This window comes from Scylla paramamosain, unplaced genomic scaffold, assembly GCF_035594125.1.
Source record: "Scylla paramamosain isolate STU-SP2022 unplaced genomic scaffold, ASM3559412v1 Contig9, whole genome shotgun sequence".
Lineage (NCBI taxonomy): Eukaryota > Metazoa > Arthropoda > Malacostraca > Decapoda > Portunidae > Scylla > Scylla paramamosain.
Window position 1 is genome coordinate 1133695 of NW_026973674.1, and position 21306 is coordinate 1155000.

Sequence of the window (21306 nt, forward strand, 5' to 3'; positions counted from 1 at the left end):
TTCCCCCATCTGTCTATATCGCCATAAGCAAGGACAGCATCATTAAACAGATAAACAGATAGATAAATCTCCAGGGCCAGATGACATCATCTTAGAGCATTGCAGAAGTGCACGGGTGAGCTTAGCGAGCCGTTGCTGCGGTATTGAGGGAATCATTAGACAAGGGAGAAATATCAAAGGGCCAATTTCACAGTCGCTTGGTAACATTCCCAATTGAAAGCCTTACCATACCTGGTGACACCTCCAGCCACTTTCACAGCTGGTGTTTTCATGGCTTCGGTAATCCCCAACCTGGTGACTATCATAACAAAACGAAAAGCGCCGATTCGGTAACGCTGGTATGCCGGAGCAGCCTCATTAGATAAAACGAGTCAGTTCTTGACGAAAGAATTAACCACGCCAGCACTAAAAAGGAGGAAGGTGTGAAAATACATCAGCTGTGCCTTCAGCAAACCATATCCATTATTATGATGACTTCTTGTGACTTAAATTCCTCCCTTTCAATATCTGTCTGACATTCACCAAACTGCTGTGCCAGCCAGCCACTTAATGAGTCATCTTTTTCTCTGTCCCTCGTTGTTACATAGAAATATTTTGGGTTGAATGTAAATCATCCTAGCCTACTATTTATGAGATAATTACTTTATTTCTGGGTGAAATTATGATTTTTTAAATCATAATCTAAGCAACGAAAGAATCAGCAATGAACTTAGTGAACTAAATATTAAGCTAAACTTAGCCTAACCAAATCCAGCACTCTGATGGAAACGGTCATGTTATTTCAATATTTTCCAATATTTTCTTAGGTGACAAATTCCATGTAGTGTATGCGTGTGTCAGGATTATTACAGGAGTGTGACCAAAGAGGCGTAACAGACGAAATAAGCGCGATAGGTGCTGAAGTTTTCATCAGCTGGTGAAGTGAGTTCATGCCGCCATCCAAAAGAGTACACAGACAAGCAGCCTCACCTGCTCCAGCCTCTGTTGCTCCTCGTGAGGCATCATGTGCACTGCAAGACGACCATGTGTGTCCGGCACGTACGGGCAGCCCCCAAGGTCCCTGATCAGCAGCTCGGCCATCCCTTTGTGTCCAGCCTCCAGGGCAGCGTGGAGGGCAGTGCCACCAGAGGCTCCATTAAAGACTGTCCACCCTCCCGCCCTATGCAGGAAGGCGGCAGTCACGGGGCAGTTGGCAGCCGCTGCCTTTGCCAGGAGGTCGCTCAGTGCTGGCCGGTCAGTCTCCTTTCCCCATCGCCAGGCTGCCTGCCAAGGAGTATTTCCCTCGATGGTTCTCACTAGATTGTCGATGCCCTCGACAAGGCCACTGCTGATCTTTTCCAAGCGACGCTGCTCTGCACGCAGCCGGCAGCAGTAGGCCTGTGAGGAAAGGATGGTCACCACATCAGGTAAGCACCGTGCGCAGAGAGAGAGAGAGAGAGAGAGAGAGAGAGAGAGAGAGAGAGAGAGAGAGAGAGAGAGAGAGAGAGAGAGAGAGAGAGAGAGAGAGAGAGAGAGAGAGAGAGAGAGAGAGAGAGAGAGAGAGAGAGAGAGAGAGAGAGAGAGAGAGAGAGAGAGAGAGAGAGAGAGAGAGAGAGAGAGAGAGAGAGAGAGAGAGAGAGAGAGAGAGAGAGAGAGAGAGAGAGAGAGAGAGAGAGAGAGAGAGAGAGAGAGAGAGAGAGAGAGAGAGAGAGAGAGAGAGAGAGAGAGAGAGAGAGAGAGAGAGAGAGAGAGAGAGAGAGAGAGAGAGAGAGAGAGAGAGAGAGAGAGAGAGAGAGAGAGAGAGAGAGAGAGAGAGAGAGAGAGAGAGAGAGAGAGAGAGAGAGAGAGAGAGAGAGAGAGAGAGAGAGAGAGAGAGAGAGAGAGAGAGAGAGAGAGAGAGAGAGAGAGAGAGAGAGAGAGAGAGAGAGAGAGAGAGAGAGAGAGAGAGAGAGAGAGAGAGAGAGAGAGAGAGAGAGAGAGAGAGAGAGAGAGAGAGAGAGAGAGAGAGAGAGAGAGAGAGAGAGAGAGAGAGAGAGAGAGAGAGAGAGAGAGAGAGAGAGAGAGAGAGAGAGAGAGAGAGAGAGAGAGAGAGAGAGAGAGAGAGAGAGAGAGAGAGAGAGAGAGAGAGAGAGAGAGAGAGAGAGAGAGAGAGAGAGAGAGAGAGAGAGAGAGAGAGAGAGAGAGAGAGAGAGAGAGAGAGAGAGAGAGAGAGAGAGAGAGAGAGAGAGAGAGAGAGAGAGAGAGAGAGGGCAGCTATGCAGAAGTGTCATTAAGTGTCACAAATCTAAAAGTGCATGTACAAATACAACCTTACCTTGTCCGAAAAAAAAGGAAAAATACAAAAAATTATTCCAAATATTAGGTTTGACAAGCCTTATTACAATTACTTTTAGGATTATAATAATGAATTAACATGGATTCAAGTATTATGAGATCTACTTCATTGCTTGTTCTAAACATTACATTGAAGTGTTCTTTTATGAAATGACAAGATTCTGTTGCATGATCTGTAATGTTGGACAGGTTTGGTGTGCTGCAGGTCTGTCATGTGCAGCACTAAAACCTGAAACTGACGGCACTGAAACACAAAGGCTCGTCCTCTACAACCAACAGACCTATAACTCACCCAAGTTGTTCAAACACTTTTCACTCTGCAAAGGAGACACCGCTGAGACTTGGGTCCAGTACCGGTGCTCGTCCTCACCTTTACAGTGAGGTAGTTCTGTGAGACAGGGAAGGGAAGGTACTCACGGTGGTGAGGGTGGCCAGCACCCTGTGAGTCACGTCAGGGCTCTGCCAAGCCTCCTGCAGCAGGCTGGCAGGCAGCGGTGCACCGCTAGCCAGCAGCAGGCTGACGGGGTGTATGCGGTCGGTGGTGACAGCCAGTCTGAGGACAGAAAGGCCACCCAGGAGCTCTATGGGCGCGCCCTTACATATGAGGGTGGACACCGCCTGCACGTCGTCCCGGCGACTGACTGTTGAGAGCAGCTCCTCATGCAGTTCTTCAGGAAGCTTGTAGCTCTGCCGGAGAGAGAAGGGAAACCATGGTGCTGATGGTATCGCAATGAAAGCTACATAATATAATGTGATATAATAATATAATAATGTCACGGTTTTCAGAAAGTTTCGCTTGGTGGCGACATAAGTGTTCACTGGTGGCTGTGGCGATGTGTCAGTGTGCATTGTTATGGCCTGTGTGTGTGTGTGTGTGTGTGTGTGTGTGTGTGTGTGTGTGTGTGTGCTTTTTCATTTTTTATATAGCGGGAACACAGGGCAAGGGTAACAAAAATCCAGCAAAATAAAAAAGACCACTGAGATGCCGGTCGCCAAGTAGGATCCAAGGCGGTAGTCAAAAACTGAAAAATGACGAAAGTGTGCATGACGTGGAACATCTGAATGAGAAACGTAATGGGTGCTGCTCAAAGACGGATAGGGTTTGTGAGAGTAGGTAGAAGAAAGAATGTATGTAAACCATGGTGGAATGATGAAATCAGAGCGGCTAGGAAGGAGCGAAGTAGAATGAGTAGACAGTGTAGATAGCTGAGGAAAAAGAGGCATGAAAGCGATGAGGCAGAGAATGAGTATCAGAATGCATGGGCAATGTATAGGAAGCAGCAGCGGTTGACAAGAGGAATAATAACGAATGCTAAAGTAAAGAGTGAAAGGAGTGTGATTCAGTCTTTAAGGGAGAAAGGTATGAAAGGTGACTGTGAATGGTACAAGTTCATGAGAGGTGAGAATGTCAGGCAGTGTTGGTGTGGAGAGTCTGAAAGTGGATGGTGTAGTTATAACAGAGAAGGAGGGAATCAGGGAGGCAAGCAAAGGGTTCTTGGAAGAAGTAGATGGGATAGGTGAGATGTTTAGTGTGAGAAAAGGATGTGTGACACTGGAAAGGAAGAATGCAGATGAATTGGATGAAAGAATCTGCTAGGAGGAAGGGAGGAGGTGTGTGAGAAGGCAGAAGACTGGCAAGGCAGCAGGTCCAGATTAGATATACCGTATGAGCTCTACAAGAATGGTGGTACAGAGGAACTAGCAGCCAGGATGAGAAAAATTAATGTAGGGGCAAGTGTGGGGAATGATAAAGTGTGTGTGTTTCTTTGTGCAGATGAAGTAGTCATTATGAGTGAATCGGCAGATGAGCTTTAAAGCTTGTTGGATGTTGTGGATAGGTATGGAAAAGACTTTGGAGTAAGGTTTAACAGCGAGAAAAGCAAGGTAATGATTGTGAATAGGTCAGAGGATGAAAGTAATGTGGTATGGAGACTTGGAGAGAATGAGTTGAAACAGGTGCAAGATTACAAGTACTTAGGGATGTGGATGAGTCCCAGTGGGTGTGCAAAGGCAAAGAATGAAAAGATAAGTATGGTAAACCAGTGGGTAGGTCGACTCGGAAGCGCGGCAAGGATGAGAGCAAGTAAGTATGATGTGTTGAGAGAAGTGTGGAAGAGTGTGGCTGTGCTAAGTATAATGTATGCTATGGATGTGATTGCATGGAAAGAAAGTGAAATTGATAAGTTAGAAGTAGGCCAGAATAGAGTAGCAAGGATGGTACTGAGTGCACCGAGGTGCACAGCAGTTGAAGCCTTGAAAGGTGATATGGGATGGAGCACCTTTAGGGAAAGACTCACAAAAGCCACACTTAGGTACAAGATTGGGATTGAGAGAATGGATGATGCAAGAATAGCAGGGAAGGTGTACCTGTGGAATGAAAGTGGAAGCAAATGGAGAAAGAGGTTCATGAGAATGACAAAAATGGATCGCAAGTTGTGTGGGCGATAAAAATGGTTGGGAGGAATGAAAATGAGCGTGAATGGGTGGTAACAAGAGGAGGCAGAGTGGGAGCTGAATAAGATGTGAGAAAATGGAAGAATGAGATAGACAAAGAAGTGAAGTATGTGGGACTGAATGAATGGAAGAATGAGATGGAAAGAAAGAAGACCCTGGAATGGTACAAGGAGAAAGAGGCCCCGAGGTATGAAAGGTGGTATGATGGAAGCCTGGGCGGTGATCTTCTCTTCCGAGCGAGGGCACAGCCACAGTGTATGGATGTGAATGCAAGGAGTTACTGATGGTCTGAGTCCCACAGCAAAGTTTGCCAGATGTGTGACATGGGAGATGATGAGACGGATGACATGGGAGATGATGAGACGGTGGTGCTGGAGTGTGTGAAATATGCCAGAGACAGGAATGAGATGATGCAAGTGATACTGACTGAGTTAGGGCATGATAGGAATGAAAGAGTGGAGAAGACAGGAAAGGAGTGGATGGTGTTGTTGCTGGGACTGTGTAGAGAGGCGAATGAAAGGATGATTGAGGCGGTGAAAGAGTTTCTGGAGAGAATGTGGCGTGCCAGATGTAGGAGCAATTAGGATAGAGGAGCTGTTCGTTTCTCTTTTTTTTTTTCCCCCTTCTACAGGAGTTGCCGATCCAAAGGCCTGGCTTCGGAGTGATCCTGAGCCACCTGTACCATCAAGATCAAGATCAAGACTAGCAATTTCAAAGAATTCCTGCTGTGTGTGTGTGTGTGTGTGTGTGTGTGTGTGTGAGAGAGAGGAGAGGGACAAGGATGGTCTCAAAAACCTACATTTATTTCCTAAGGATGCCAAGAGGATAGTAGCAAATAAGAGATGAAGGGGTACATAAATAAATGTTTACTCAATGCACTTCAAGTTGTCAATGCAGTTGTCATTTCAAGAGTGCTATGTGCACTTGTTGAATCAGACACAACCTATACATCTTCACTTAAGCTTTCATGACGCATCTCACTGGCTGGAGCTCCTCGTGCTGCGTATTATGAAGTCCATGTGTGTGTGTGTGTGTGTGTGTGTGTGTGTGTGTGTGTGTGTGACATACTGACGCCAGCAACGATTTCTGAACATTTATTGTTTTTTTTTCCGATGTGTTAAGATTAGGTTAGTTAGAAAGTTAGGTTAGTTAGGTAGGCAGGCTAAGTTTGGTTTGGTTAAGTTAAGTTGGTCAAGTTTGGTAGGTAGGCTAGGTTTGGTTAGGTTAGGTTGGTAGGTAGGCTAGGTTTGGTTAGGTTAGGTTGGTTAGGTTTGGTTTGGCAAAGTTAGGTTAGGTTAGTTAGGATGGTTGGCTGGGTTTAGTTTTGTTAAGTCAGGTTAGGAATGTTGGTTAGGTGTTGTTTGGGTGAGTTAGGTTAGGTTAGGTTAGGAAGGTTAGGTTAGGTTGTTTAGGTTAAGTCAGGTTAGGTGGGAAAGTTGGTGAGGTTTGGATTGTTTAAGTCGTCAGAAACTTATATTAATGCTGCCAGTGAGCGTTTTTTTTTTTCTTTGAATTTTTTTTTTTGTTTTTTTATCAGGAGTGCTATTGTGAGCAGCTGGTGTAAACTGTAAACTGCACAGTGTAGATGAGTATTTACAGGGGCAAAACTGTTTTTTTATGCTAAGTTTTGATGCTTTTTGACTAGTTTGCAATTAATATATTTCATAAATTACTGTTCCTTATGGTGGACGGATGGTAAAAAATAAAAATGAATGATTTGTGACGGGAAGTGAATGAAGATTTTTTTTTAAATCACATCAAAACTTAACAAGAAAAAAAAAAAAAAAGAAGAAGTCTTGTCCACCATAAGGAATCGAAGAACGTCAAGACGGCCCCTAACCACGACGGCCCTCCACGACGGCCCTCCCCCACGGCCCCGTGTTTACCAGACGGCCATTTGTTTACCAGGACGGCCCCATTTTGTAGGACGATGATAATAATTTACACGTATATATTACATTCTAAATTCTCACACATACATACCAATTAAAAATAAACAGCAAAATAATATAAATCGGGCTCCTGTACATGTCCAATCTTCTAGAGAGACGTAGAATACAATACAATGTGTGTGTGTGTGTGTGTGTGTGTGTGTGTGCGTGCCCATTCCATTCAGAGAGAGAGAGAGAGAGAGAGAGAGAGAGAGAGAGAGAGAGAGAGAGAGAGAGAGAGAGAGAGAGAGAGAGAGAGAGAGAGAGAGAGAGAGAGAGAGAGAGAGAGAGAGAGAGAGAGAGAGAGAGAGAGAGAGAGAGAGAGAGAGAGAGAGAGAGAGGCGAGGTCATGTCAAAAGCCGTTCTGTTGGTGGAATCATTATTTTTAAAGCCTCATCATGATGACACCAAGCCATCGCTCTGTTCGCCCTAAACAGCCCACAGCTGCACTTTGTGTAGTTTGTGACAGGGTGGTCACTGGCCGTCACCATGCACTCCAGTGTGATAACTGTTCAAGGTAACTTATTTGTTGTTATTTCCATTATATACTGTCACTAATGTTATATATATATATATATATATATATATATATATATATATATATATATATATATATATATATATATATATATATATATATATATATATATATATATATATATATATATATATATATATATATATATATATATATATATATATATATACGAGTATATATATTACCCTTCTTAACTGAGCTTTCTGGGGTGGGGGAGAGTTGGGGTATTCCCATGGGTCCAGCGGTGCCAAATCTACGTGTAGTAAAGTGACAATTAAAACACGAAAAAAGTGCCTTAAGAAGGAAGTAAGAAAATAATTTATGGCAATGAACCCAGATAGCCTACCAAGGACAGCTGAGCAACTCAAGAGATGCTATAATCGCATAAAAGTAAAGTAAATCTATATTATCTGTAAATTGTTGTGTAGTGATTCAATGTAATTTACATATTAAAAGAAATGATGGACTTACATGGAAATCAAAGTCGCAGACCCCTTTTGCTTATACCCGCTTTATTTCTTTGCTATAGGTGGCAACACAGACTCTGTGAAACGGGGGTGAGCTTTCAAGACTAAAGGCGACTTCAGCGAGGGGAATGGGAGCTTCCGGACTGGCGCTGTGCACTGTGTCTTACAGCTCCTGATTTCAACATCAGCAGTTCTGTTCATCAAGAGCCAGAAGTAATGGAAGAATTGCACACTCCTAATCTGTCTGTGACTTCCATTACATCACTTGACGCGCGCCATGAAGTACAAGCAGATCAAGAATTCAACATCAGCACTTCTTTCCACGTACATCAGGAACTAGGTGAAGACGTAATGGAAGAGGAGCACATTCCTGATGTCTCTCTGACTTCAAGTATGTCATCAGTCCTGCACTACAAGGTAATTGAAGCTGCCTCTCTGAAAGGTAAGCCACTATTGGTGGACAGCAATGGTAACACTTTCAACATAAAAAGCAACAGACATGCAGGGCCAAAAGGAGGAGGCAGTAGACACCTGCCGAAACGATAATTACTCCCAGTGAGGTCTAAAGCACTGTTCAGGGGGTGCTGTGAACTTATCATTAAACCCAGCTATGACCTCACTGAACGTTTCCCTTTGTGTGTCACAACGCAAGGGGGCAGTCACAGCCTGCCCTCTAAAGACAACTCTCTTCCTCCACACGAAACTACAAGCACCTAATAACACACACACCCTTCACTCAAAAATTTTAAACTCATGGCGATTCCTACACCAGCCTCGGAGTCCCCATCTGGAGAGGGGACCATAAATGTCCCCAGGTCGGACTGCCTTTCCGTCGACGACCCTAAGTGTCTTGACACCCCCCTCAACTTTTTCTTCATTAACTTCTGCAACATTCGCGGTCTAATATCTAATTTTCAATCTGTAGAACACCACCTCTCCTCTTCTAAACTTCATCTTCTTTTCCTCACTGAAACTCAGGTGTCTGAGGCAACTGACAGTAGCCCCTTTTCTGTTCCCTCCTACTTTCTCTATCCTCATTTTCTATCCAAAGCTGGATGCTGCGTTTATGTGCGCAATGACTTAACCTGCTCTCGTGCCCACGCTCTTGAATCTTCCGAGTTTTCCACCATCTGGATACGACGACAGAGTCATTCTCATACTAAATTTATCTGTGCTGTATACCTCTTTCCTAACTCCTCTGAATATAAAAAATTCTTTGACTACTTAACTTCCAAAGTGAAGCACATTCTGACCCTCTTCCCTTTTGCAGAGATTTCCATTCTTGCAGACTTCAATGTTCACCACCAGCTTTGGCTTTCCTCTCCCTTCACTGACCATCCTGGTGAACTAGCCTACAACTTTGCGATCCTCCATAACCTAGAGCAATTGGTGCAACACCCTACTCGTATTCCTGACCGTCTTGGAGATACGCCCAACATTCTTGACCTTTTCCTGACCTCTAATCCTTCTGCTTATGCTGTCACCCTTTCTTCTCCGTTGGGCTCCTCCGATCACAATCTCATATCTTTATCTTGTCCTATCACTCCAATCCCTCCTCAGGATCCCCCTAAGCGAAGGTGCCTCTGGCGTTTTGCCTCTGCTAATTGGGGGGACCTGAGGAGGTATTTTGCTGATTTTCCTTGGAATAACTACTGCTTCCGTGTCAGAGACCCGTCTTTGTGTGCTGAGCGCATAACAGAAGTGATAGTGTCTGGCATGGAGGCGTACATTCCTCACTCTTTTTCTCGTCCTAAACCTTCTAAACCTTGGTTTAACACAGCTTGTTCTCGTGCTATACATGATAGAGAGGTGGCCCACAAAAGGTACTTAAGCCTTCCATCACCAGAATCTCATGCACTTTATATTTCTGCCCGGAACCATGCCAAGTCTGTTCTCCAACTAGCCAAAAACTCCTTCATTAACAGAAAATGTCAAAACCTTTCAAGATCTAACTCCCCTCGTGATTTCTGGCATCTAGCCAAAAATATCTCCAATAACTTTGCTTCTTCTTCTTTCCCTCCTCTACTTCAACCAGATGGCACCACTGCTATCACATCTATTTCTAAAGCTGAACTCTTTGCTCAAACCTTTGCTAAAAACTCTACCTTGGACGATTCTGGGCTTGTTCCTCCCTCTCCTCCACCCTCTGACTACTTCATGCCACCTATTAAAATTCTTCGCAATGATGTTTTCCATGCCCTCGCTGGCCTAAACCCTCGGAAGGCTTATGGACCTGATGGGGTCCCTCCTATTGTTCTCCGAAAAAGTGCCTCCGTGCTTGCACCTTGCCTAGTCAAACTCTTTCAGCTCTGTCTGTCAACATCTACCTTTCCTTCTTGCTGGAAGTTTGCCTCCATTCAACCTGTTCCTAAAAAGGGTGACCGTTCTAATCCCTCAAACTACCGTGCTATTGCTTTAATTTCCTGCTTATCTAAAGTTTTTGAATCTATCCTCAACAGGAAAATTCTTAAACATCTATCACTTCACAACCTTCTATCTGATCGCCAGTAATGGTTCCATCAAGGCCGCTCAACTGGTGATCTTCTGGCTTTCCTTACTGAGTCTTGGTCATCCTCTTTTAGAGACTTTGGTGAAACTTTTGCTGTTGCCTTGGACATATCAAAAGCCTTTGATAGAGTCTGGCACAAAGCTTTGATTTCCAAACTACCCTCCTACGGTTTCTATCCTTCTCTCTGTAACTTCATCTCAAGTTTCCTTTCTGACCGTTCTATTGCTGCTGTGGTAGACGGTCACTGTTCTTCTCCTAAATCTATTAACAGTGGTGTTCCTCAGGGTTCTGTCCTGTCACCCACTCTCTTCTTATTATTCATTAATGATCTTCTAAACCAAACTTCTTGTCCTATCCACTCCTATGCTGATGATACCACTTTTCCACGTCTTTTCATAGACGTCCAACCCTTCAGGAGGTAAACATATCACGCAGGGAAGCCACAGAACGCCTGACTTCTGATCTTTCTAAAATTTCTGATTGGGGCAGAGCAAACTTGGTATTGTTCAATGCCTCAAAAACTCAATTCCTCCATCTATCAACTCGACACAACCTTCCAGACAACTATCCCCTCTTCTTCAATGACACTCAACTGTCCCCCTCTTCTACACTGAACATCCTCGGTCTGTCCTTGACTTATAATATGAACTGGAAACTTCACATCTCATCTCTAGCTAAAACAGGTTCTATGAAGTTAGGTGTTCTGAGACGTCTCTGCCAGTTTTTCTCACCCCCCAGCTGCTAACTCTGTACAAGGGCCTTATCCATCCATGTATGGAGTATGCTTCACATGTCTGGGGGGGTTCCACTCATACTGCTCTTCTAGACAGAGTGGAATCAAAAGCTTTTCGTCTCATCAACTCCTCTCCTCTAGCTGACTGTCTTCAGCCCCTCTCTCACCGCCGCAATGTTGCATATATAGCTGTCTTCTACCGCTATTTTCATGCCAACTGCTCTTCTGATCTTGCTAACTGCATGCCTCCCCTCCTTCCGCGGCCTCGCTGCACAAGACATTCTTCTTTCTCTCACCCCTATTCTGTCCGCCTTTCTAACGCAAGAGTTAACCAGTATTCTCAATCATTCATCCCTTTCTCTGGTAAACTCTGGAACTCCCTGCCTGCTTCTGTATTTCCACCTTCCTATGACTTGAATTCCTTCAAGAGGGAGGTTTCAAGACACTTATCCACCAATTTTTGACCACTGCTTTGACCCTTTTATGGGACTGGCATTTCAGTGGGCATTTTTTTTTATTAGATTTTTGTTGCCCTTGGCCAGTACATAAAAAAAAAAAAGAGACCACGTGGCGATGTAGTGTACGAAATAAAACCACAACGTGCAAAGCTACTGTAATTCAAGATGGTGAAACCTTCACAGCTGGTCTCCACAATCACTGCCACCCCGCTCAACCAGGAAAACAGAAGGCCATTAATATCGTTGCTGATATAAAGAATAAGGCAAGAGAAGATGTGTTTAGGTCAGCAGCAGCAATTGTGGAAGACGCAATATTGAAAGAAATAAAACCTGAAGACCCTGAGGCCAGTGTACCAAAACCTAGATTACTTATTTGTCGGGCCAACCGACTTCGACAAGCAATGCGTCCTGAGGATCCAAAGAACCTTGAATTTTAGATCTTTTAAAAAATTATTACTTCCTATTGTATTTTACGTCTCTCTAGAAGATTGGACATGTACAGGAGCCCCTATTTATATTATTATTTGTATGTATGTATGTGTGAGAATTGAGAATGTAATAAATACGTGTGAATTATTATTATCGTCCTACAAAATGGGGCTCCACTGGTAAACAAAGAGCCGTCCTGGTAAACACGGGGCCGTGGGGGAGGGCCGTCGTGAAGGGCCGTCGTGGTTAGGGGCCGTCTTGACTAGAACTCATAAGGAATTAGTAGAGAAGGAGGAAATTTACCTTCGATTGTTTCTTCACGTAATGGGTTGATGAGTAACTGTGTGGCAGGAAATTCCTGGCAGGATGTGACAAAAGATGATGTGTGCATCCAGAGTGTGTGTGGATATCAAATGTTGTACAGGATTCACCTGAAGACCAGGTGCACATTTTCATAAGCAGGTGTAGTTTCCTGGGCATAGTGTTGCAGTAGATTGCTTGTACAAATATCTCTTTGCAAGGTTATTGGTTTCTAAGAAAGAAATTCATGTGGAAAAACAGCAAAATGCAGCAATATCTCTAAAGACAAAACAGCACTTAGAAGTTTGGGATCTAAAGTCTTTCAGTATTTTCACCTCTCATTCCTTGATGATTTTATGTCAAGTTGTGTGGTGCACAAGTATTGAGTGTAGGTATGTATTTATAATCACTTTCTGGTTATTACATCTCCACTACATTTTCAGACAGTTCCGGTGGGTGAAAAGCCTGAATGCAGCACGCCAGAAACACACCCAGGTGGTCTGTGATGACCGTTTCCTCTTTGTTTCCTTGGGAGCAAGGGTCGTCTTCTCAGTAATGCCGTCCTGTACGTGATGAGAGGCTATTTTCAGTAGTTGAGTTTTTTGTCCCTGATAATATACATGTTTTAAAATGCAGTGTTTACATCGTATGATGAGAAATTTTGGCAGTACTCATAGTTGTATTAAAATGTACTGGAATTATCTTGAGAGTTGCTGACTTAATGCGGTGAGTACTGTTGTACCCAACCATCATTACTGTCTGGATGCACGCTGGTGACGATGCTTTCCTGAGACACTGTGAAGCACGGCACGGTTGTGATTTGTAAAATAGTGTATATCAAATGTTGGCTACATTTTAACATTGCCTCAAAACTGTACAACACAGCTTGTGTTGTACAGCTTTGTTATTGTTGTTGCTTATTTATTCAATTTTTTTGTTTCTTCAGCGTGTCATTCTCAGTGCACTGGAATTTGCTGAGATGGCAGTCCTTGAGGTGGCAGTCCTGTACACGACAGCTATGGTGGTCACAGCAATGGGACACTTGAAGGTGCATAGATGGCAGTCCTTGAGGTGGCAGTCCTGTACACGACAGTCACGGTGGTCACAGCAATGGGACACTTGAAGGTAAATAGGTAGCAGTCCTGTACATGACAGCCACGGTGGTCACAGCAGTGGGACACTTGAAGGTGCATAGGTAGCAGTCCTTGAGGTGGCCGTCCTGTACAGGACAGCCACGGTGGTCACAGTAGTGGGACACTTGAAGGTGCATAGGTAGCAGTCCTTGAGGTGGCCGTCCTGTACAGTACAGCCACGGTGATCACAGTAGTGGGACACTTGAAGGTGCATAGGTAGCAGTCCTTGGGTAGCAGTCCTGTACAGGACAGCCACGGTGGTCACAGCAGTGGGACACTTGAAGGTGCATAGGTAGCAGTCCTTGAGGTGGCAGTCCTGTATATGACAGCCACGGTGGTCACAGCAGTGAGACACTTGAAGGTGCATAGGTAGCAGTCCTTGAGGTGGCAGTCCTGTCCACGACAGCCATGGTGGTCACGGCAGTGGGACACTTGAAGGTGCATAGATGGCATTCCTTGAGGTGGCAGTCCTGTACACGACAGCCGCGGTGGTCACAGCAATGGGACACTTGAAGGTGCATAGATGGCAGTCCTTGAGGTGACAGTCCTGTACAGGACAGCCACGGTGGTCACGGCAGTGGGACACTTGAAGGTGCATAGATGTGTATATACACACACCTTAATTGTTTATTATTTCTTAGTGTGTGCCATATTCCTTCCCATAAATAGCTGTTTAATAATTGTTTTCCTTCAAATGAACAGTGCAAACAGAATTGTGAGCACATACTGTAAACATCAAATAACTTGGAACATCTCATTCCACATTTCCCTAGCTGCATATTTACATGTTATATTTGTACAGGCAGTTATTTATTTTATACTCCTTTTTTTTTTTCTTTTCTACGGTTCATGTTTTAATTTTGTCCCCAGTAGAACATGAAGCATCCAGGACTGATGCCCGAGTGGACACGGAAACTTCACAGGTATAGCTTCCACATTATAGGGAGAAATTAATTGTAATCAAGTTATTATTGTAGGATGCTAAAATAACAAAATGTTTGCGATACCACCATGTGATGTTTACTACCTGGTTATTTGTGCAGATGTTTACGGGACAAGTTTTGGACGGCTGAAAACGAGTGATGACATGATCATCCCGGACCTTCCACCACATGTTAGCCGGGACGCCGCACAAGGTAATGTCTTAGTGTGTGCCATATTCCTTCTTACATTCATTTTTCACCTGTCTTGTGCGGTGAAGGCCAATGCCATATCATTGTGTGTGTGTGTGTGTGTGTGTGTGTGTGTGTGTGTGTGTGTGTGTGTGTGTGTGTGTGTGTGTGTGTGTGTGTGTATTCCAGCAGGGCTCGTAGTGTCCTATCTCCATATCTATATTTATCCAGCATTTCCTTAAACTTATCCACGTTTGGTGTTGTAACAACCTCTTCATTTCTGCTGTTCCAGATATCCACATTCCTGTGTGGAAAACTGTACTTCTTGATGTCCCTCAAACACTGACTCTTCCTGTTCTTCTTTAAGTGCCCTCTTGTCCGTCCAGTTTCGTCTTCTTTCAGCACTGCCAGGTCCTGTGTGTCTGTCTTCTCAGTGCGGTTAACTGTTTTATACATAGTTGTTAGATCTCCTCTTTCTCTTCTAACTTGCAAAGTTGGCAGTCACATTTCTTTCAACATTTCTCTGTACGTTAGGTCTTTTCTTTCAGCTCCGGTACCATCCTTGTAACTGCCCGCTGAATTATTTCCAACTTCTTCATGTCCTTCTTCATATGCGGAGAACACACCACTGCTGCACGTTCTAGCCTGGGACGTAGCATAGTGGCTATAATTTTTTTCATCTTAGTCTTGTCCATGTAATGAAATGCCACCCTAACATTTGTTAACATCCTGTACGTCAGGCCTGGTATCTCACTTGTACGCCGTTCATGGGTCAGGGTATCTTGAATAACCACTCCTAGGTCTTTCTCCTCCTTGCTTTTCATTATTATTTCCTCCTCATTTTATAGTCCCATGCAGGTCTTTTTTTTTTTTACTCTTTCCCAGTTCTTTCATATGGCATTTGTTAGCATTCAGTTCCAATTTCCACTTCTTGCTCCACCCATAAGTCTTGTCAATATCTCTTTGCAGCTCCATACAATCAGCATGGCTCTTTGTTACTCTTAACAATTTTGCATCACCAGCAAGCAGATTAAAATAACTGGTCAAACATTCCTGCATATCATTGATATACATTTGGAACATAACGGGTGCTAACACTGACCCCTGTAGTACTCCGCTTGTTACATTACTCCATCTTGAACAGGTGTCCCTGATCACAGTTTTCATTTCTCTATCCTTTAAGTAGTCTCTCATCCATTGTCACTTTTTTCCATTGGGCCTAAGTGTTTAATTGGGCTCCGGTTTTTATGTAAAACCCAGGTCTGGCATAGATGGTTCCTCCTCCCCTCTGTATCTTGTAAATTCCTCCACCCATCGGTCCATTTTATTCACCATAGCTAACCACAACATTTGTTCACCATTTCTTGTCCTGCTTTTCCAGAATGCCAGAGATCAGTTCCTTTATGCACCTTATTTCTCTCTCTACACTGGTTGTCCTCCTCACATTTCCTTTATCTTCTCTGAATCTCCCAAAAATACCTTTCTCCACTTGCTTCCACCAAGTGTCTCAAACCCACAGGGGTTCCAATACAATGTACCACCCTCTGTCTCACCTCCTCACTCCTCACTGATCAAATTTTCCTTTCTTATGACTGAATCTTCCAATCCTGTGGTTTCTTCTCCTTAATTCTTCTTTAAATTCTTTAAAGTTTAGTTCTGTTACCTCGTGGTCACTATTCCTGCTGGACGTTTGTATTCCATATTATCAACAATTTCTGGTTCTTGTGTAAACACTAAATCTAGTCTTGGTGGTTCTTCATTTTTTCTGTATCTTGTATTTTCTCTAACCCAGTGGGCAAGTGTGTTTTTCTTTGCCAGTGTCAAGAGTCTCCATCCCCGTGACATGATACCTCCCATGGCTGTCAAATCTTCCCAACAAACATAGTTGCTGTTCGAATCTTCCAGCAGTACTAGCCTGTCATTCTTACTCATTATTCTGTCCAAACAATCTCTTGTGTCTTTCAGTAGAGTATTATATTCATCTAAATCCCATGAGCTTGTCTTAGGTGGGACATATACCACAACAAAGGTCCTTAGACCATTTACTGCCTGTTTCACTTTCACTTCAATCATTTCCTCGTGTCTTTCTCCAAGGAACACTTCTTTCACTTGTAGCTCTTTCCTTGTCAGCGTCCTTACTCCACCACCCTGATTATTTTTTTTTCTATTCTTCATCCACATGTTGTACTTCATCAATATTAACTGCAGTAACTTCATCACTTAATTTATATTCAGTAACTCCCTTACTGTCAAGCTTATTTTCTCTTAGGAAACCATTTAACTCTTCTTGTGTTGATAATATGCCATTGACATTGGTGTATGCCACCTTTAGCTCTTTCAATGCCTCTCCCTGTTTCCTGCAAACCACTTCTTTAGTTTCATGTCTACTGCTTTCCAGTAGAATTTCTTTTTCTCTTCTTCGGTTCCTTCCTCATTTTTTGCATTTGCCTGATTCAACATATCGTTCATTTTCTTTCTTTCCTCTTCAATTAAGTCTCTTCTTATCTATATTTGTTTAAAGTCGTCTTTTTTTTTTTTGACAGCTTCCAGGCACTAGACAGAACTGTTTTGGCTGCAATTTGGGACCCAAACCTAACTTTGATTGGCCTGTTAGCTCCTTGCACATATTTGCTAATCCTTGTCGCTTCTTCAGTCTCTCAACTGTGCTGTCACTTTCCTCAACAGCTTGACTAATCACTTTCTTGACTGACTCTATCAAATTTCTCTCTTTCATATTTGATAGGTTTCACTTCATCCTTGACATCAAACACTACCCCACACTTTTTTTTTTTTTTTTTTTACTACTGTGTCTCTAACTAACTTCTCCTTTTGCTTGATTACTTTCACCACAGAATTTTCCATCTCTTCCTTCAACTGCATTTCCATAATGTCTTTGATATTCACTTTCTCCTCTTCCTGTTTTATTTATTTATTTTTGTTATTTATTTATTTATTTTTTTTTTTTGTCCAGTCCTGTTGCCTTTTATTGATTTCATTGATGTTTTGTGTATTTACACTTACTGTCCTAACACAGTCCTTAACTTTCTCTGCATAACTGCCACAGCTTTTCCTTAAATCGCAATTTTCTCTTTCTAGAGAAACTACCCTAACCGTCAATTCATGCACAGTGTTCTCGAGCATCAGACACTTTCTAAACACGGTCGTTCTTGGCATTTCTGTTTCTGCTGGTCTAAAGCCTTGGAAGTCCTTCATACGTGGACTATTACGTACTTCTTCTGACCAACTCTCCATTCCGTCTTTGTCTTCGTCTCCGGCCATTTGTTTACGCTCATCAGCTGTTCCACCTGTCGCTCCGGCACCACCACCCTCTGTCATTTCTCTTGTTTATTTTTTATTTTATTTATTTTTTTTCCGAATACAGGGCAGTACAGTACATATAGCATATCTCTATGCCTTAGGCCCTGAAGTTTGTGTTTATTGCAACTTCTATCTGGCAAAGCTGTATTTCTTCTGGAGCCCTCTCACAACACGTCTGCTCAAGGCGTGCGCCACACGGTGTGTGTGTGTGTGTGTGTGTGTGTGTGTGTGTGTGTGTGTGTGTGTGTGTGTCTGTTTGTGTGTGTGTGTGTGTGTGTGTGTGTGTGTGTGTGTGTGTGTGTGTGTGTGTGTGTGTGTGTGTGTGTGTGTGTGTGTGTGTGTGTGTGTGTGTGTATAGCTGTTTGTGTGACAAAGGCTCATTCATGCAGAATACCTTGATATATATTTTCATTTATTGTTTAATGCAGTATGTTTGTTTGAGTAACTTTTGCTTATTACTATATTGATAACAGTAGAATTTCTTTTGAATTTGTTTGTCATTACATTTCAATGTTTTATTTTTATGAAGTAAATCATGGTTTGTCCTGTTCCTACAAATGGTGATACTGGTGTCACCTCCATGAGACACTTTGCCTGCAGATGGTGCACACACCACCAATTTATGTATCTGCCACACCCATGTACATGTGCTAGTGGTTGGAATGCAGGCTTCTGTCGCCAGAGACAAAACACCTGGTAGTTTGAGGCAATGTTGAGCCATTACTTGCAGCTGCAACTAGCCAGGCTAGATGAAAACTGTGGTCTCTCATAAAGCCCTCAACAGTAAGATGACAGTGTGGGCTCTCCCGAGGCAAGTGTAGACCGTGTGAATGTACACACTCGAAAGCCACCGTGACTGACGCATTGCCTGTCCGGCAGGTGGCGTCCCTCGTCAGGTGCCCGCACAGTGCCCCATCACTGAGCAGCAGCTTTGGGGGAGCAGTCCAGACACCACCACAGCGTCACCCCAAGCCTGGTGACTGCTGATATTTGCTTCACAATGTTGTAAGTGCTATAATTGTATACTTTATCGAGTTTTCCGCGTCAGTTCACGTTTGTCTTTGAACCGTTGTTATAACTTTTTGTTTTGTTTTGTGTGAAAACACCACTTTGTAGAGGCAGCTACAAATGTGAATCTGGTATATGAAAGACAAATTGGAGTTTTTGAAGTTATGATAATTATCAACAAAACAGCTGAAATATTTATGAAATGTTTTCAGGGTGTAGAAAAATCAGGTTGTTGTAGAACATCATCAGCGAGCTCAGAAAACAAGTGAAGGGATTGAGGTAGCAGACCCTGAAGAGTCCACAGCAGTTGAAAACTCCATTTCTCCATATGCAAGCCCTCAAGTGCAGGAGTTTATCAGAGGACAGGTAATTAATGGCTTAGGAAATAAGAAGGGCAGAAGATATGGGGGACAAGGGAGGAGGTTCACTCTGGCCTTGCGTTACCATAGTCCTAAGGCGTGTAGGTTTTAAAGCTCTACTTTTTCACTCCCCAGCAGTTCCAATCTTCACCTTTGGCTAAGGCAAACTTCCATCCAAGCAGGCTGGAGCAAACAAACTCACAGTCCTGAGGAAGAGCAGACACGACGTCGAAGGAAGAGACTCTGTGGCATGCATTTGATGCAGTGACCGTCAGAGAATCTCTCCATTTTGACCCGGCCTCTGATTCCATCATTGGTACGAAGGATTTTGGAGACCGTGGCAAGAGTCTGAAGCAGGCAAACCATGCACTTGTATTCATGCCTAAAGGGTTGGACAGGAAGTGGAAAATGGTTAGGTTAGGTTAGATCAGGTTATGTTAGGATAGGTCAGGTCAGGTCAGATCAGGTCAGGTTAGATTGCCTTATTTTAAGCTCTCGTCTCCATTCAAGTACAAAAAACGAGCACTTCCGCATTCCCCGCCCATAAACCCCTCTTCCCAACGAGTCCCCAAGGTCACCGGGGGACGAGAGAAGAAGAGGCTGCAGAGTGAAGTGATTCCAGTGTGTTTTGTGCTCAAAATCGTCCATAACATAACAATCAATAATGGACATCACAGTTTTGAAGTTTGTGGTTTGGTCGTACTGTAGCAATTTATCCTCCTCAGGCATGGGTTGGTTAGGTTAGGTTATGCCTGCTTAGGATAGATGGCTTAGGGTAGGCTAGGTTAGCTTAGGTTAAAACCCTTCAGAGAGTCTCTTGGGGCCGGTAGCAGAGCTCGGCTCGGAGAACACGTCGCGTTCACCTCCCAGCCCCTCCACGCTGCCGCCAGTCAGCACGTGGCTCAAGACTTGTCGTCAGGAGCAGGACTAAACAGCCGATCGTTTAAAGAATCCCATCGTGCTTATTTTTTTCAAGTGTTGGATGTGAGTTGTGTACTTTTGTTTGCTGGTCTCCCTGTGAATTGCATGTTTACATTTTTTATGAATGCTTGCCTTCAAGTAGGATCTGATGCACTCAGTGTAAATACAAGACTGATTTTGTGACACCTGTGAGTGCTTTCAAGAACACTTATCAGTCTACCACCAGACAATAGTGCCACTCTATAAAAACAAGGGAGACATCCAGGATGTTAGTAATTACAGGGGCATCACCTTACTTAGCTGCATGGGGAAGCTGTTCACCTCCATCCTTAATGAAAGACTTAATGATTATTCAAACACCTTATCTACCATTAATGAAACACAAGACAAAATTTAACTATGAACTTGAATTTGGTGGTGAAAACATTAAAGTAGTGACATAGTATAAGTATCTTGGAGTATTATTAAATTATAATGGGAGGTTTCACAAAGGTGAAGCTAAAGGAGAAAGCCACAGGAGCAATGTACTCATTAATAAGTAAGTGTAGGAAGTTTGACTTGCCAGTGGATATACAACTCAAATTAGTTACCACCACGGTGTTACCTTTATTGACTTGTGCAGCTGAAATTTTGGGTTACCATATTGCTAGGGAGTTAGAGTATATGTACATGAAATTTTTAAAGCAGGTTTTGGGTGTTCATGAGAATACTTGTAATGACATGGTGTATGGTGAACTGGGTGTATTTCCACTTGATGTTTATACAAAGAAAAAAAAAATGATAGGTTATTGGTCTAGGCTAATTTCAGGTAAAAATACTAAACTGTCTTATGTAATGTACCAATGTCTATTGCAGCTGCATAAGTTAGGGCTTTATACTTCTCCATGGTAAGCTTGTATAAAGAATATTTGTAATGACTGTGGAATGATTGTTATGTGGTGTTGCAAGATGTTCCTAATTCAAGATGGGTAAAGAAAGCTATGGAACACAGATTGAAAGATCAGTGGCTTGTAACTTGGCATCATAATTAGAAACAAAATCATTAAGTAGCAATTATAGGGTGTTTAAGACAGATTTTGGCAGAGAACAGTATTTAGAACAATTAACAAAGGTTGACAGATTATTAGTGACTCAATTTAGAAGCTGTAATAATAGACTTCCTGTAAATGTTGGTAGGTATCAAGGTGTCAGTAGAGAAGATAGGGTATATAACATATGTAATGCTGATGTAGTAGGAGAAGAATTTCATGTTCTTTTTGAATGTACTGATATGGAAATTGTTAGGTTAGGTAATATGTATATAGCAAATTATTACATAAATAG

The 21306-nt window shown here is 43.1% G+C and overlaps 1 protein-coding gene across 5 annotated transcripts in view; it reads right to left on the bottom strand.

Moving 5' to 3' along the window:
* Window positions 1-21306, bottom strand: part of LOC135096947 (serine/threonine-protein phosphatase 6 regulatory ankyrin repeat subunit B-like) — a 104311-nt gene that overhangs the window by 2894 nt on the left and 80111 nt on the right. For all 5 annotated transcript variants that reach the window (XM_063998719.1, XM_063998715.1, XM_063998717.1 and 2 more), the window contains 2 exons: window positions 2731-3000; window positions 970-1377 (listed from right to left, as the gene is read on the bottom strand). In XM_063998719.1, coding sequence (XP_063854789.1) covers window positions 970-1377; window positions 2731-3000 — 678 coding nt within the window. The remainder of the gene's footprint in view (window positions 1-969; window positions 1378-2730; window positions 3001-21306) is intronic.